The sequence below is a fragment of the Chiloscyllium plagiosum genome, chromosome 10 (assembly GCF_004010195.1).
Source record: "Chiloscyllium plagiosum isolate BGI_BamShark_2017 chromosome 10, ASM401019v2, whole genome shotgun sequence".
Taxonomy (NCBI): domain Eukaryota; kingdom Metazoa; phylum Chordata; class Chondrichthyes; order Orectolobiformes; family Hemiscylliidae; genus Chiloscyllium; species Chiloscyllium plagiosum.
Genome location: NC_057719.1, coordinates 50,358,584 through 50,376,056, shown reverse-complemented (window position 1 = coordinate 50,376,056; position 17,473 = coordinate 50,358,584). Strand labels below are relative to the sequence as shown.

The window sequence follows — 17,473 nt, the reverse complement described above, 5'->3', positions numbered from 1 at the left end:
ATAAATCTTGATCTCCTTCCCTGATGCCATTTGGAATTTATCTTTGTGTACAGAATATTGTCAATGGAATGCACATTATGGTTTTTTATTGTATCAGGTACTATGCAAATAAACAAATTCTACAACAGTTCTCACAATGTGTTTTGAACTATTTAAAATATTTGACATAATCTATGCACTTTTTTTCCTTTGGAGACTGATCAGATTCAATCCATGATCAGAAAAACAGCTAGAGACTTTTTTTTATCCAGTAGTTTCTCAAGAGGTATTGCTGGCAAAACCATATTTACTCCCTAACTGCCCATGAATTGAGCAATTTACCAGGTCATTTCAGAGGTCAATAAAGAGGCAACCATCGCTGTGGATCTAGAATCAACTGCAGACCAGATCAAATGGGTTTTAATGACAATAGTTTGATAAATTTTACAAAGATTAATGTTAACATTCTAGATTTGTGTGAATTTAGATTCTGCCAGCTGCCAGTGGGATTTAAACTTATGTCCTAGTTTTTAACTCTCAATGATGAATCCAGTGATACGGTCACTATCCCCCAGCCTTCACTTAAATCTAGATTAAAATAAACAATTTCATACAATTCACAACAATACTATGATATATTCAGGTAAAATGTTAAAGGTGTGCAGCAACATCATTGTGATCTTTACTTGAAACTGTAAATTAGGCTGGTGATGACTCTGAAGCAGTTTATGCTGCTACTGCATTGAAAATTGCAAAGAAAATTCAATGTTTTACTTTCACAATGTTCTCACAGCACCACTGCAATTAGTTTCAAGATAGAGAATTACTTACTCTTGGAGATCGTACTTCTTTTTCCTCTTTCTCATTTTCAGAGTCATCGCTTTTTTCATCATCTAATGTAGTAGATGCCTGCTTTGGATCACATGTCCCATTCTTTTCATCTATCTCCACTGGTTTTCCAATAGCTTCTATATGATGAATAGTCCTGAAGCGAAGGTCAGCTGCACGGCAGTATTCCTCAAACCCATACAAATACCTAAGATGCAGAGAAAACCAAATAGCAGATATCTGATGTCGCCATTCAATATTCAATTGTACAAAAAAACTGGCAGGGAGTCAAAAATAATGCCTAAATTGTTTTAGGAACAAAGAAAAATCACAGTATCATCTCAACTAGCTCTGCAACACAACTCTTCTTCAGGTTTTTTTATTACAAGTCTAAGTATTCCTGAAAATCTGGGACAACGAAGGAATCCTTGCTGATCTCAAGGATGCTGCCATTGCCACCATTTTCAAGAAAGACGAAGTGGACTGTGAGAACTGCTAAGAAATTTATCTACTCTCCATCGCTTGGAAGATCATCACCAAATCCTCGCTAAGCAGCTTCTCTCAGTCTCTTAAGAAATTCTTCTGGAAAGCCTGTGAGATTTCCCACCAAATTGTGAAACAATGGGCATGATTTTCATCACTTGATAATTAAAAGAGAAATGCTAGCAACAACATGAACAGACAGGGAACAGATGGATACAGACCACGTGTAGACAGATGGGATTAGGTTAGAATGGCATCAAGGTCAATATTGAAAGGCCTGTTCCAGTGCTGTACTGTTCTATGTTTATATGACTTTTTAAACATCAACTATTCTTTATGGCCTTCAATGACTCAGTCAATTTGGAAGTGCTACACTCTCAAAAGCTGTTGTCCATAGAAATTCATCAATATCCTCTGTGTCCTCTACAACAAAATATTGATGACTGCCCTCACCATTGATAATATGTCAGAATATTTTAAGGCCAAGGCAGGAGCCAAGCAGAGATATGTTATCACCCCATTTTTCCCTGTCTTCGTTGCCACCATCCTTCATCCTGCCACGGGCAAGCTTTCCAGCGGTGTGCTCAATATCTACAGGATGCACAGTAAACTTTTCAACCTCAACCAATTGCAATCCAAGAAAGGATATAAAGATGAAACCATATAAGACACAGGTGAGGCCACACTGGAATACTGTGTGCAGTTCTGGTCACTACGTAACAGGAAGAACTTAACTGCTCCGGAGAGAGTGCAGTCAAGATTTAGTAGAATGTTGCCAGAGCTGGAGAGTTGTAGCTATGAGGAGAGATTGAGGAGGTTGGCGTTGTTTTGTTTGGAACAGAAAATCTGAGTGACATGATGGAGATATACAAAATTGTGAGGGGTAGACGAAGAGTAGACAGAATGAACCTTGTCCCTTGGATGAGAGTTTGAAAACAGGGGTCATAGATTCAAGCAAAGTGGCAGAAGAACGAGAGGTGACATAAGGAAAAACTTTTGTGCGAAGCGAGTGGTGGGTGTTTGGAATTCTCTGCCTGAGTTGGTGGGGGAGGCAGAGACCCTAAACTCTTTTTGAAGTACCTGGATTTCCATCTTAGGTGCTGTAAGCTGCAGGGTTCTAGACCATGTGCAGGAAGACATGATTAGAAAGGGCATTTGGGTATCTTTGGGTCAGCATAATCAGTGATGTATCATTTCTATGGTTCTAAGCAAAAGGCATTAATATAATTAGAACTTTATTATGCAGAAGAGAATCTTCACACCTTGCTTAATGCCTTCACAGAAGCGTAATGAGGAATTTGTCTCAGCCTTAACTTCAAGAAGATTCAAATCCTTTACTAACCTGTCCAAGGACAACTTCAGGCCCATCTCTCCATTAAGATCAATGGAGAAATCGTTCCAATTGTGCAACATTTCTCTTAATTGGGAGCCACCTCTCATCTAAGGCTGACATCAATGTAGAAATCCAACACCACATTCAATACAGAAGCACCACCATCACACACCTAAAGATGGAAGTTTTCAAGGATTGGGACATCTGTACTGATAGCTTGGACATCAGACAGTCATCCTTCCACATTTTCTAAATGGTCCCAAAACTTGGAATATGTCACCTCAAGGCTCTGGAGAAGTATCATCAATGATATTTCAGAAAGATTCTCTGCATTAGCTAAGAGGACACGTGTATTAATATCAGCACTTTGAATGAGCCATCAGCACCAACATCAAGGCCATGATCACCCAAAACCAGCCTGAGGGCTGACTGCCAAAGCATAGCTTCTTTGCTCAGTTCAAGGCATTAACGAGAGGACGAAGAAGGAGCACTTCAAAGAGTCGTTGAAGGCTGCCTCAAGACAATCAACATTAAGAGCAATGCCTGTGAAACCCTTGCTCAGAAGGAACTGACTTGCAGGACCTTCCTGTATGAAGGGATACAATTTTTTGATGACATTTATTGGTCAGAGGAAGTACAGAAAAGGAATCTGAGAAAGCAATGCCAGTGATCTCAAAGTCAAGGACCAATTTCACCTCCCCAGAAACAGGAAATCTGTGGTTGGAGATGTGGCATTAAGATTGGGCTCAGTCAAGCAAGTACCCACAGAACCAGGGCCATGGAATTTTCTCGATGGACAATCATATTCATTAGCAAGTGACTGCCAGTGATGACAGAGTGAATTAAAAATTATATCTTTCACTCTAAGATTCTATCATATTAATTCAGTCAAAGATGGTCATCTATATGAACTTTGTATATTTTACATCCAACGTGAGAAACATACGCACAAATATTCTCAGAATTGTATTTTTAAAAATATATGGGAGAAATTTTAAAAACTAGCAAATCTGAATAAATGACGACTTTTTTTAAAAAAGTTCTTATTTGAAAAGGTTACAGCAGATTGTGATGAAATTCAGATCTATCAAGAGCAGATTCAGGGAAACAAACAAAGCCCTTATTGGAAATATTGCAGCACATTTAGAAGGTAACTCTTGAGTAGATCTGGATCTCAAAGATTGAGGTATTTTATTGTATTGTATCTGATAAAATCAATTGCTTTTCTGATTGAAGAATTCCAGGAGAGAAGAATTAACTGTCACCACTTGTTTTACCATGCTGATCCCAATGTCTTAGCAGAATAGTGTACTTGAAATTTGAACAAATAAAATTTTACTTAGTTTCATCAGCAACTTTAAAAAGAATAATACTCTAAACAGATGCCTTGAATGTGCTTGCACAATGCACTGAATTTTCTCTCATTTAAGTTAATGGTAAAACTGAGAAATAAGATCTCAACTGGTGGAAATAAAATGTTAAGAGAATTTATAAGGTCATCAGATTGGAGAATTTTATGAAGATTTGGAGGCAGAATGTTATGGGAAAATTTTACAATTGAGGATGAGAGTTTTGATCTTGTTTGAAGCCCTCCATTCCTTTATATTCCTCTCATAGCATCAAACAGTTTCAGTGACTGATTGTGATTGCTCCCTTGAACTTTCAACACAGTTACCACAGAATCTTCCTTCAATGCTCCTTGTCCATTGTCCAATTGTGAAACTGCCCTTATTTGGTTCAATTTTTTACACTTGCAGGGCGGCACAGTGGCTCAGTAGTTAGCACTGCTACCTCACAGCACCAGGGACCCAGATTGGATTCCAGCCTCAGGCGACTGTCTGTGTGGAGTTTGTACATCATCCCAGTGTCTGTGTGGGTTTCCTCCAGGTGCTCTGGTTTCCTACCACAGTCCAAAAAGATGTGCAAACCAGGTGAATTGGCCATTCTAAAATGCCCATAGTGTTCGGTGCATGAATCAGGGGTAAATATAATGGGTCTGGGTGGATTGCACTTCGGAGGGTCGGTATGACTTGTTAGGCCTCAGGGCCTGTTTCCACACTGTAGGGTATCTAATCTAAAAAGCACCTTCATTCCCTTTACTTGCCATAGTTCAGATTCTTGAAATCCATGAAAACGTCTGTCTTCACTGGTTGCCCATTTACATGTTATCCATTGGCTACATCATCCAAAGAAATTATATTAGCTTTTACAGGGATGCAGACAGCACGGCCTCAGTTGTCTCAACTTACTCAATTTCTCTGCACTTCTGGATGGCTTTTCTGACATTGAGTTTACACCTGCTATCTAAGCTTGTGTATTTCTGAAACCCTCATTCATACCTTTGTCATTTTCAAACTGCCTTGTGAATGCTCAGCTGGCTGACCTCTCACTCTCCTCCCACTACAAATATCAGCTCATCCAAAACCATATGTATCCAAAGTAACATTTGCCCATCACTAGCTTTCACTGGTCTATGTTAGCTCAAGGTTCAACATTTTAAATTTAATATTTTCACATGTATGCTTTGGGTCTTCCCTGATTGCATCCTTACACTCATTTCAAAACCTCCTCTACCTCCTACTCCATTCTTCCGTACTCTTGTGCATTTAAAGGCTACCAAAGCATCTCAATAATTGTTTTTTGCGGCCGAGGTTCTGCTCCCTTGAATTAATTTCCTACATCACCTCTCTCTCTCGGTCTCCTTTTCAGGTGTTCTGTAAAATCCATCTCATTAGCCAAGGTTTCATCCTTTGGCCTCTTCCTGTGTTTGACAATTAGAGCTCCATATTAGATTAGATTAGATTACTTACAGTGTGGAAACAGGCCCTTCGGCCCAACAAGTCCACACCGACCCGCAACTCACCCATTCCCCTACATTTACCCCCTTACCTAACACTACGGGCAATTTAGCATGGCCAATTCACCTGACCTGCACATCTTTGGACTGTGGGAGGAAACCGGAGCACCCGGAGGAAACCCACGCAGACACGGGGAGAATGTGCAAACTCCACACAGTCAGTCGCCTGAGTCGGGAATTGAACCCGGGTCTCTGGCGCTGTGAGGCAGCAGTGCTAACCACTGTGCCACCGTGCTGCCCACCTTGGACAAATTCAGGAGCGTCGTAACTCATATTTGATTCTCTGCAGCACGAAGGTCAAGGAAAAACAAATGTCTTGATGGAGAAAAATGCAAAACCAGAGCTTTCTGGGTTAGAAACACAGAAGAGTAGACCCTTCAAGCCTGCTCTACCATTCAACACAATCATTAGGGATCATCCAACTTAGAACCCTATTCCGGCTTTCTCCCCATACACTCGAATCTTTTTAGCCCTAACTACATCTAACTCCTTCTCCAAAACATTCCATGTTTCAGCCTTAAAATGCTTTTTGTGGCAGAGATCTCCACAGGCTCACGACTCTCTGGAAAAGAAATGTCTCCTCATCTCAGTCCAAAATAGACTATTCCAATCATTATACTGTGATGTTTCACAGCTAGTTAATGAGGTGTGCAAAAAGAAATGTCAGCAACAACAGCAACAAGAGGTTCCAACCTAATGTGAATTAGGATGTGATCAGGTTAAATGAAGTAATTTTCTGGAGATAACAAATTAAATCCACTGGTCAGATACAAGATAGGAAAGTGACCGCAGGTTCTAGCAGAGTATCTGTACTGTATCAGAGAAAGACTGTACCTATGGATGTAGCCCAAGACTTCTTGCAGATCAGGATGTAGATGGAGTTAAAGGAGAAAAACACAAATACTGAGCCATAGAAGAATGCTTCAATTTTGCTGACATTAAATTCCGTTCAACATAGCTTATCTAGGATTTGATGTTATTTAGGCAGCTGAAGATATAGGCAAAAGCCATGGGTTTGATCAAAGAGGCAGGAAGACATGGGCAACTTCCTTTGTTGTGATTATAGAAGCAATAATTAATTTGAATCATGCCAATGAATAACAAATGGCAAACATGGACTGTATCAGGAGAGAAAAGACCGATACAAAAAGTGAACTAGAGGACAGTCATAAAATGGAGGAAAGGGAAGGAAGGTAAAAGGAAGGAAAGAAAGGGGAAAAAGGAAAGGTGTGGACAATGATCTCAGTGATAAGGGTTCAGTGATCTGAGTGCAATTTCAGTCTCTTCAATGCTGTGGAAACCCAAATTGAAGACATCAAACTAATTGTTATTGGGCATTCCAGAATAAAGAAAGAAATTGGAAATTGGGGTAATACTATTTTTAGTCGATAAAAAAACGAGAGAAAAAAGAAGTCAAGCACAAGAAATACCATAAAAAGGGAAACAGCAAAGACAGATTAAGATTTAAAATGTACATACTGGTGAGCCAAAAGTCAAAACGATCGGCTGCTGAAAATGCAAATAGAAAGTCTAATTCAAGTATATGCCTCAAATGCGTAAGGCTTGCGCTCTGTTGTTTTTTTAATTTTTATTCTATTGGTACCATTGGCATTGGTCCATTAAATACTCAGCCAGTACTAGGGAAAGACAGGCATTTCAAACAGTGAACAGCTATTACTGAGCTATACATCACAAGAGAATCCTAATGCCTCCATTATCACTGTTTCCATCTCATTTACCTTGATGTGGTACTGCATCACACTTAAAAATTACACATCATCAAGGTCAAAGTTCAAACTGAACCGAGGAAAACAGCAGAAAATGTGGTAGCTGACCTAAACACAAACAGATCTACAGCTCCATTTGTATGCTACCCAATTAGAACATTCTACTCATCCAAAAAAAAATCAGTTCTTAACACCAGATGCAATTGAATTTCAGGTGCCTTAAATCAATTGGAGAAGTGATTTTTATCTACTTTCAGGTACTACACCTCCATACTTAAAAGGGAAGCCATGGCCAGAGACAAAAGTAGTAGATAATTTCATGATGACTGAGTGTTGCATGTGAAGGGAATAAATGCGTAACATGTTGGATGGAGTGTCAATCAGGCTGTGTTGTCAAGGATGGTACTGAGCTACTGGAGTGTTTTTGGACAGAGTCATCCAGGCAAATGCATACCAAGACACAGACAGCTCTATGGCACAGGAGAGTCCAAAAATACAATAAAACAATATCCCTTACACCAATCAAAACTAATAGGAATTTCCACAGACTTGATACATCATGATGCAAAGAAACCAGTAGTACTTCTAGTGTGCTCTCAGAAAATGTCTAAGCTTGTACATTTTCAAAACAAGATTCCATACCAGGCTCATTATCCAAAAGAGAAGCTAAGCCAATCAATTCAAGTAAAGGGCAAACGTTGAAATTACCCTTGGTTTTTACTTTAGGTAGAATTATTTATTATATTCAAATTGATAGGCCTGTCAGGAGCAAATCAAGATAATAGCTAAGCCAGAGACTCATCAGGACTGCTAGTAGCAAGGTGCTATATCAAAATTAATATTTAGAGTTGCATATAATGTTTATATTGCAGATTAGCATTGCAGACACCACTTGTCACATCTTCTATATTCCCAAAATGGACATTTTTGGCTACAGTTACAGATAAATCTAAGTTGTTGCTTTTGTTCACTTGTTCATTCGCTGATGTTCCTACAAAGCAAAACTGGTTATATTGAAAGATCTTCTGTTATAAAAATTCATTTTCTAGATATGGGTTTCAATGGCAGGGATGGCATTTTTGCCGATATAGTTAAGAAAGTCGTGGTGGCTGTTCTTTCTGAACACTGCTGTTCTTGTGAAGATGTTCCCATAGTGCTACCAAGTGTGTCTTGGGATTTTGACATCGCAAGAATTATGGAAAAGAGATATATGTATCCAAGTCAGGATGGCAAAGAACTTGGGAGTAAGTAGTGTTTCCATGCACCTGTTGCTGTGGTCCTTTCAGCTGGTGGAGGTCACAGGTTTCTACTGCGAAGTTTTAGCCAGTTGCTCCAGTGTATCAAACAAATAGTACACAATAGACTACATGAGACTAACTGAATATAAGGTGGATGCTTACACTAATAGATGGAGTTGGTCAAGCAGCCAGCTTTGTCCTCACCTTCAACAATGTCAAGTTTCCTGTTTGTTGCTATAGATCTAATTATCCTGGCAAAAGGAGAATATTCCTGACTTGTGCCTTGCTGATGATAGAGGGGCTTTGGGCAGGAGTAAGGAAGTGAGGCACAGCATGGTCCTTCAACTTGCATCAACAGTCTTGGCATTGAAATACTTAGTGCAGTTTGATCAAAGATAACCCCCAGGAAGTTGATGATGGGATTCAATGATAATAATGCTACTGAATTTCGTTGTAAGGTGAATAGGTTCTCTCTTGTTAGAGATGGCCATTTCCTGGAATGAATGCTATTTGCCACGTATCAGCACAAACCTGGATGTTATCCAAGTTGTTATATAGAGGCATATGAAGCTATATTATCCAAGGAATTGCAAAAAGAGATGCAACTGATGAAAACAACAGTCAGCCACATGTTGGCCATGACCAAGATAAAGAGAATGATGAAACTGCTGGAGTTGCTGGGTCTAGGACATTGACCTCAGGACTACTGCAAACATGTTCTGAGGCCAAGAAGATTGACTTCCAACAACTAAAACCATCTTCCTTTGTGCCAGGTATGTCTCCAGTCACTAAGAGAATTCTCCCCTCTGACTACCATGGTCCTAGATTTTTTGGGGGCTCCTCCTTGATGTTACACTTAGTCAAATGCTGCCTTGGTGTCAAGAGCATTCACGCCTCATGTCTAGAATTCAGCTCTTGTGTCCATGTTTGGGCCAAGGCTGTGAAGAGGTCTGGAACTGAATAGTCCTGGTGGAACCCAGAAAGAACATCAGTTAGCAGACCATTGATGAGTAAATGCCATCTGAATATGCTGTTGACAATTCCTACCGTTATTTTGCTGATGATCGGGAGTAGGCTAACAGGGCAGTAATTGGCCGGGTTGGATTTGTCCTGCTTTTTGTGGACAGGACATACCTGGGCAATTTCCACACTGTCGGGTAGATGCCAGTGTTGTAGCTGTACTGGAACAGCTTAGCTAGGGGTGCGGCTAGTTCTGGAGTACAAGTTTTCAGCACTATAGCCGGGATGTTGTCAGGGCCCATGGCCTTTGTTGTGTCCAGTGCACTAAGCCGTTTCTTGATGTCACGTGCAGTGAATCGAATTGGCTGAAGACTGGCATCTGTGATGATATGGAACTTAGGAGGAGGTTGAGAAGGATCATCCACTTGGCACTTCTGTCTGAAGATGGTTGGAAACACTTCAGGCTGTAAAGCGCTTTGGGACATCTGGAGACATAAAAGATGCTATATAAATGCACATTGTTTCTCATAAAATGTTTCGCATTTATAGACAATGCCATGGTCTAGTTATTCAACTTCCTTTTTAAGCTAAGGAAGATGCCCTGGGTTCAATACAAATTGGTGAGTAAAAGCACATTTTTGAATCATAGTGAGCAAGGTTTGACCCACTGGAGTATCTTGATAAACTAAATACAAGACAAAATCTTGACTAGAAGAAAGAGATTACTCTTGTGTTCTTACTTTCTTTTCCTTTTATAAACCTGTATTATTTCATATCCACAATAAAAAAAAGTCAGCCAGTAGCAGGCAGCAGAATCTTGAGTACAGAACAGTTTCAAACGGCAATCCTAGCACATTTAGAAAATACCTTTGCCCTGTGTTAACCTTTCATCAGGTAAGACAGTTGCCTCAAGCGACCATATACACATTTCTGTTAAAAAAAAACCCACGGAGAATCACACCAGTTATTGTACTTACCCCTTATCAGCACTCAGTCTGGTGACACTTTTCTTAAAACAGATTCTTGGAATTATATATACACAAGTTTGTGGAATCAGGAAAGTTACCTGGTCATTTACCTCTTCAGTCTGTCCTGGCCACACAGAGAAATGGAAAGGATTTACACATTCCATATTAACAAGTTGCAACTAAGAAATTGAGAAAATGTTTGAGAATCTGCAACTTGTGGTTTGGGTCATGTTGTTCAGTGATAAATGGAGATAGTGCGTTTTATTTTGAACAGAATCCAAATGAATAAAGTTCTGAATAACTGTGTTTTTCAGAATATTAGTACATTGCAAAATAGATTATAGAAGCACGAGTTTCTTCTGAATTACAATACTTGCTTCAAACATCTGTAACCATGCCTGCCCTATTCATGGAAATGCCACGAAAGAGGATTGAAGGAGAAATACAAACATGAAGGTGTGAAAATTCACTGTCTTCCCAAGAAGATTTTAAAATGAATTATAGCGGTCATACACCATATAAAACAATAAAATAAAAGCCAACAAGCAAATTGAATATAAATATTCTGTACATATCAAAACTACTTACTTCTTATAAGCAGTTTTTACATTGTAAGAGGCAGCAGAGTTCAGAATTGGAATGCCAAGGTCCATGTATATTTGTTTCCACACAGAACCACTGTCAATCTACATAAAGCAGAATTTAGTAACTATATTTCAGATAGACAACAGGAAAAAAATGCAACAATTTAAAATTCCTCATTAATGGAATTCTGTTTAGGTTTACAGTTACAGGAATAGAGTTAACACAATCAATTCTAATAAATTAAGAATAATTTGACACATTGCTTTAATCATGAATTGAGAATTTCCAGTTATAAAATTATATGTGTAACTCTGTTGAGAGATTTTAAAGAATGGTGGGATCTTTAGAAAGGTTGTTAAAATAATGTGTGTCATTAAGTAATTTACACATAAAATTGAGTTTTAAATATATACAACTACCAAAAATGTACCACAGACACACATCAGTCATGTGTTAATATAACGACATACATTGATTGCAGCTCTAAATTTTCCACCTAACTATCACTTAAATGTTATCTAATTAACATGAAAAATTTTAATGTATTTAAATTTATTTCATGTGCACAATTTCAATACTGTAGTGCAAGATTTGCATGCCATATTTTGCTGAAAGCAAAAAGCAGTGATGTCAATTAATTTAGGAATTCAAGTACAGCCAATTATAGGACAGGAGAAAATATTCAGAGTATTTTGGCAATTCAAGACTGTACAGCTACAATGAAACAATCACTGAAGCATAAATACTTATTTAAACAGCTTTTTTGATGCATATCCCTTTGTGCTCATCTCACATATGATTTGTAATGCATGAAAAAGTTGGAAAGTTTCAGTACTTCACAAATTCCAGTCTTAGGTCAGTTAGTTTAAATTTATTTTATGCCAATTGCTGCTCTAGCTGAATACAAAAGCATCACCAAAACACGAAAGGGAGCTCTGATTATTCTTGATAGTTTGAATCAGTTCAATCGCTGCAAAATAGTTATGAGAAAACACCACAAATACGTTATAGTAACGTGTGATTCAAAATTAGTTGATAAGAGATATTGTAATGTCACACATCTCAGCTGTTACTTTTCAAAAATATGTTCCTAAACTGTTCGATTAAACATTGGACACAAGGGCAAGAAAGGGCCTGTGTTTTATCCCATAGCTAAGTTTCTTAGCAAGGGACTCTGTTAAATCTCAATGTAATGATGTATAGATATTCTGTAAGGTTGCATTTCAATTCATTGAAGTGCTCACCTGATGCTTGAGATTCAGTTTAAGTTGGCTCATATAGTGCTGTTCTGAGTTGGGGCTGGTGGATTTTTGGAGATGGAATTCTGGTCTTCTTCCCATCAGAAAGATGTTGTGAAACTTGAAAGGGTTCAGAAAAGATTTACAAGGATGTCAAGATTTACAAGGATCTTGAGCTATCGGGAAAGGTTGAATAGGATCGGGCTGTTTTTCTTGGAGCTTCGGAGGCTGAGGGGTGACCTTATAGAGGTTTATAAAATCATGAGGGGCATGAATAGGATAAATAGACAAAGTCTTTTCCCTGGGGTGAGGGAGTCCAGAACTAGAGGGCTTAGGTTTAGGGTGAGAGGGGAAAAATATTAGCGAGTTGTCAAGATTTGTAGCTCAGGTGGAGGTTCTGGATGTGGGTTTGCTCGCTGAGCTGGAGGGTTCGTATTCAGACGTTTCGTCACCATACTAGGTAACATCATTCGGAGGCTCACTGAGGATGCTACCTGGTATGGTGACGGGGCATCTGGGAACAAACCTTTCAGCTCAGCAAGCAATCCTACATCCAGGGCAAAGATATAAAAGGGACCAAAGGGGCAACTTTTTCATGCAGAGGGTGGTACACGTATGGAATGAGCTGCCTAAGAAAGTGGTGGAGGCTAGGACAATTGCAACATTTAAAAGACATCTGGGTGGGTATATGAATAGGAAGGATTTGGAGGGATATGGGCAGGGTGCTGGCAGGTGGGACTAGATTAGTTTGAGATATCTGATCGGCATGAACAAGTTGGACTGAAGTGTCTGTTTCCGTGCTGTACATGTCTACGACTCTATAATGGGATTGGTATGTGTACTTAATGCCAAAAATATTTCTGTTTTAGTGCCATTTTGGCCAGGGTCATCCCAATGTCATCTTAATCAACTGGTAGCATTTTGATATGATCTAACAAGCTGACAAAGAAGGACAGACATTCAAGCCAGTTGTCTGAAGTGTCGCTGTAACAACTTAAATGTTCAACTCCTGTGGTAAAATGCTAACTATTTAGACATTACAGTATTCAGTGCCACAGAATCCAAGTACTGAAACAAATACTTATGAGCCAATGGAAGCAAAAAAATGGAAAGGAAATGCACATTATTAAAACAATAGTCATAACTATTCACTCCTTAAATTCTGCTAGAATGAAAACATCTTTAACCACAATAACTACTATGTTTTCCTTTGGGAATTAACTTATGGAATAAAACTCAACAATATAAATCAAACGTAATTCTCAACTTACAGGATTCAAATCAGGCAAACTATGTAAGTAAAATAACTTCGACCTCATCAAAAGCTGACACAAGACCAGATGAGCCACTTTCATTCAGGACATATTATTCAATCATGTCCATCTGTATGATCATAAATTTCCAACAACACAACTGAGGTTTCAAGGTACTTTCTAACAAACTTCCAATACAAAAAAAGTCACAAATATAGATATGGAACAGTGCAGCATGAGAACAGGCCCTTTGGCTCACCATTTCTATGCCAAGCAAGATGCACTCTAAATTAATTCCATCTATCCATACAAAGTCCACATCCCTCTATTCCCTGCCTATTCATATACCTGTGTAAAATGTTTAATAAAAAAGATCATTCGGGGATCTTGAACTGTATTGCAGTGTTTCTTTTTTAAACATGGCTTTTATGAATGTCACACAGTGTTTGTGTAAAATGTGAACTGCAACTTCGAAAGGTTTATTTGTGCATGCTTTATACCATGAAATTGATACAAAGCAAAACAGAACAATATCCACACAATTATTCAACTGATAGAAGTTTACTGTTCTTTGTAAATCTTTTCAAAACTGGTAAAGCCTAGTATCACCATCTTAAATACTGACTAGGACTCATCTGTCTGTCATTAAGATAGCAAATTTAAGAGAACAGCTGAATTATTCTGTTTAGAGCAGGGAAAGCAAGGAAAACATAACAGATATGTGCACAGTTAATCAGGGTCCGATCTAAATATGGCTAAGCTGTTCCAACGAGCAGGGAGAAACAACACCCAGAAGACAAATATTTAAAGTAACCAACCAAAAAAACAAAGCAAAATTTATTGGGCAAGTTTCTACAGCTAATTATGATGAACAATAACTTTCAAAAACAAATTGGTTGAAAATTCAAAATGGTAAGAACTGCAGTGTTGAGGGATGAGTGCTGGAGTGGGACTAATTTAATAATCATCTGATAACTCAAAGCCATGACGACTGCCAGCAGGCACTATACCTGCCCCGTGTAATATACATTCCCAACCGGCTCTTAGACACCAGGCCTGCAATAAGTCTCTTCCTGCCCATGATCTCTCGAGGTCCCATGGCCATTTTAGGCTTGGGATGTTCTTGCTCACTCATTGCCAATTGCGCCGACAGCCCGGAGCAGCAGCCTGCACCCCGCTCTCCTCATACGATAAAGGGAGGTAGGCGGAACATCTTGTCTCACCACCCTAGATGGCTGCCTATCCCTGATCTACCTACAACTGCACACATGAAACAGTGCCTATGCATGAAAAGATGAGAATGTGTTTACAAACTGTATTTGCTAGCTTAAATAACTCAGAACAACTTGGAACACAAAACCTTGGTACAAAATATACAATTTTAAAAAAAAAAACCCAACTGATACTAAATGCAAAATATAAACTCATGACATTGCTCTGTTCCTGGAACTGAAGAAAATATCACTTTTCTGTTACAATATCTAAAAATGAGGGCAACTCACATTGTCACAGCCACCATGCCGATACACCAGTCTGAAAAGTTTGAACAAATTCAGATCCTTGTAGCCCAGTACAGGTGGTTTATTGATAGGTGTGCCTAAAAAAAAATTAACTGGTTACATTGCTCAAATACAAAGAAGCAACTTCACAATTAAGAAATTCATTCATGAATAGAACAAAACAAGGCTACACAGCAATATATGTAGGTTAATTGAATGGACAAAGATCTGGCAACGAAGCACAATGTGGGAAAGTACGAAATTATCCATTTTGGCAGTTAGAACAAAAAAAAGTTAAACAAATGGGGAGATTTCACAGAGCTGTGCAGAAGGATCTAGGTGTAAAAGGTTATTCTGCAAGCACAGCAAGTGATTAGGAAAGGTAATAAGATATGTTATTTCGTGCAAGAGGAACTGAATACCACAGTCAGGAGGTATTGCTTCAGTTACACAGAACGTTGGTGAAACCACATCTGGAGCATTATAAACAATATCGGTCTCCTTATTTAAAGATGTAAATGCATTGGAAGCAGTAAAGAATATCTACGAATACTCAAAATGGGTAGGTTGTCTTATAAAGGAAATGTTGGACACATTAAGCTTGATTCCATTGGAGTTATGAAAAGTGACAGGCGACATGATTGAAATATACTAGATCCTGAGTGGTCTTGACTAGGGATATTTCCTCTTGTGGGAGGATCAAGAACAAGGGTTAACAATTTCAAAATAAGAGTCAACCATTTAAGACAGGGATGCAGAGACTATTTCAAGAACAAAGTCACAGAGAGTTGAGTATCTTCAGAATTTCCTTCCCCAAAGTAGTGGCAGCACAGTCATTGTATATTTGTAAGGCAGAGGCAGACAGAATCTTGGTAGGTAAGGGATGAAAGGTGAAAGGGGAAGATGGGAATTTAGAGTAATAAGATCAACAATGACCTTATTGAATGGCAAAGCAGGCTTGAGGGTCCGAGTAGCCTTCCAATTCTATGTTTGTAAATTATCATCCAAAAGAAATACCTCTATCTTTGCACAATGCCAGAAGATTAAGAAGAAATCTGTATACCATCATGTCATACCAACATACCACTTTTACATTTTGTTGTTACAAGATTTCATTACATTTATTTGCATAAGCATCATTTCTCACAGAAAAAGGCCTGTGCAGTACTTCATAAGTTACTTAGTGGAGTCGCACCTAATTTTGCAGGAAGAATGCATATGATCAAAATACATTGTCACTTTTCTACCTTTCACGTGATTTACCTTATTTATATGTCAGAAATATTTATATTCACAACAGACAACACAAATAGATCATATGCAACAACTCAAATACATATACATTATTGGTTAACATAGGCTGTAAAGGTAGATCGAAAGGTTTACGCATTTCAGTCATAGAGATGTACAGCATGGAAACAGACCCTTTGGTCCAACCTGTCCATGCTGACCAGATATCCCAATCCAATCTAGTCCCACCTGCCAGCACCTGGCCCATATCCTTCCAAACTCTTTCTCTTCATATTCCCATCCAGATGCCTTCTAAATGTTGCAAATGTACTAGCCACCACCACTTCCTCTGACAGCTCATTCCATACACATACCACCCTCTGCATGAACAAGTTGCCCCTTCGGTCTCATTTATATCTTTCCCCTCTCACCCTAAACCTATGCCCTCTAGTTCTGGACTCCCCCACCCCACGGAAGAGACTTTGTCTATTTATCCTATCCATGCCCCTCAAAATTTTATAAACCTCTATAAGGTCACCCCTCAGCCTCCGACGCTCCAGGGAAAACAGCCCTAGCCTTTGCAACCTCTCCCAATAGCTCAAATCCTCCAACCCTGGCAACATCCTTGTAAATCTTTCCTAAAGCCTTTCAAATTTCACAACATCTTTCCGATAGGAACGAGACCAGGATTGCACACAATATTCCAACAGCGGCCTAATCAATGTCCTGTACAGCCACAACATGACCTCCCAACTCCTGTACTCAACACCCTGATCAATAAAGAAAAGCACACCAAATGCCTTCTTCACTATCCTGTCTACCTGTGACTCCACATTCAAGGAGCTATGAACCTGCACTCCAAGGTCTCTTTGTTCAGCAACACTCCCAAGACCTTACCATTAAGTGTACAAGTCCTGTTAAATGTGCAGCACTCTCATTTCTCTAAATTAAACTCCATCTGCCACTTCTCAGCCCATTGGCCCATCTGATCAAGGTCCCAGGAGTTTAGAATTACGTTTTGTCAGTGAATTTCTGCACTTGTTAAAATTGTTAGTGGAAAGTTGTTTAACATCCCAACTGAAATTCACAGTACTGCAAGTTTGTTATAAAGAAATGCTGACAGAGTTTATCGACTGGGTAAAGACAGTCCACAGTGTAACTTATTTAAAGTCACTGCAGGCTTTTATTATAACCACTTGCGTCTTGGTTAGAGCAAAGAACAAAGAAAATTACAGCACAGGAACAGGCCCTTTGACCCTCTAAGCCTGCGCTGATCCAGAACCTCTATCTAAACC

At 39.0% G+C, this 17,473-nt stretch overlaps 1 protein-coding gene across 5 annotated transcripts in view; it reads right to left on the bottom strand.

Annotated features, from left to right (window-relative positions):
- arid4a (AT rich interactive domain 4A (RBP1-like)) overlaps positions 1 to 17,473 on the bottom strand; it is a 156,384-nt gene that overhangs the window by 32,948 nt on the left and 105,963 nt on the right. For all 5 annotated transcript variants that reach the window (XM_043697753.1, XM_043697756.1, XM_043697757.1 and 2 more), the window contains 3 exons: positions 14,952 to 15,046; positions 10,962 to 11,059; positions 811 to 1,015 (listed from right to left, as the gene is read on the bottom strand). In XM_043697753.1, coding sequence (XP_043553688.1) covers positions 811 to 1,015; positions 10,962 to 11,059; positions 14,952 to 15,046 — 398 coding nt within the window. The remainder of the gene's footprint in view (positions 1 to 810; positions 1,016 to 10,961; positions 11,060 to 14,951; positions 15,047 to 17,473) is intronic.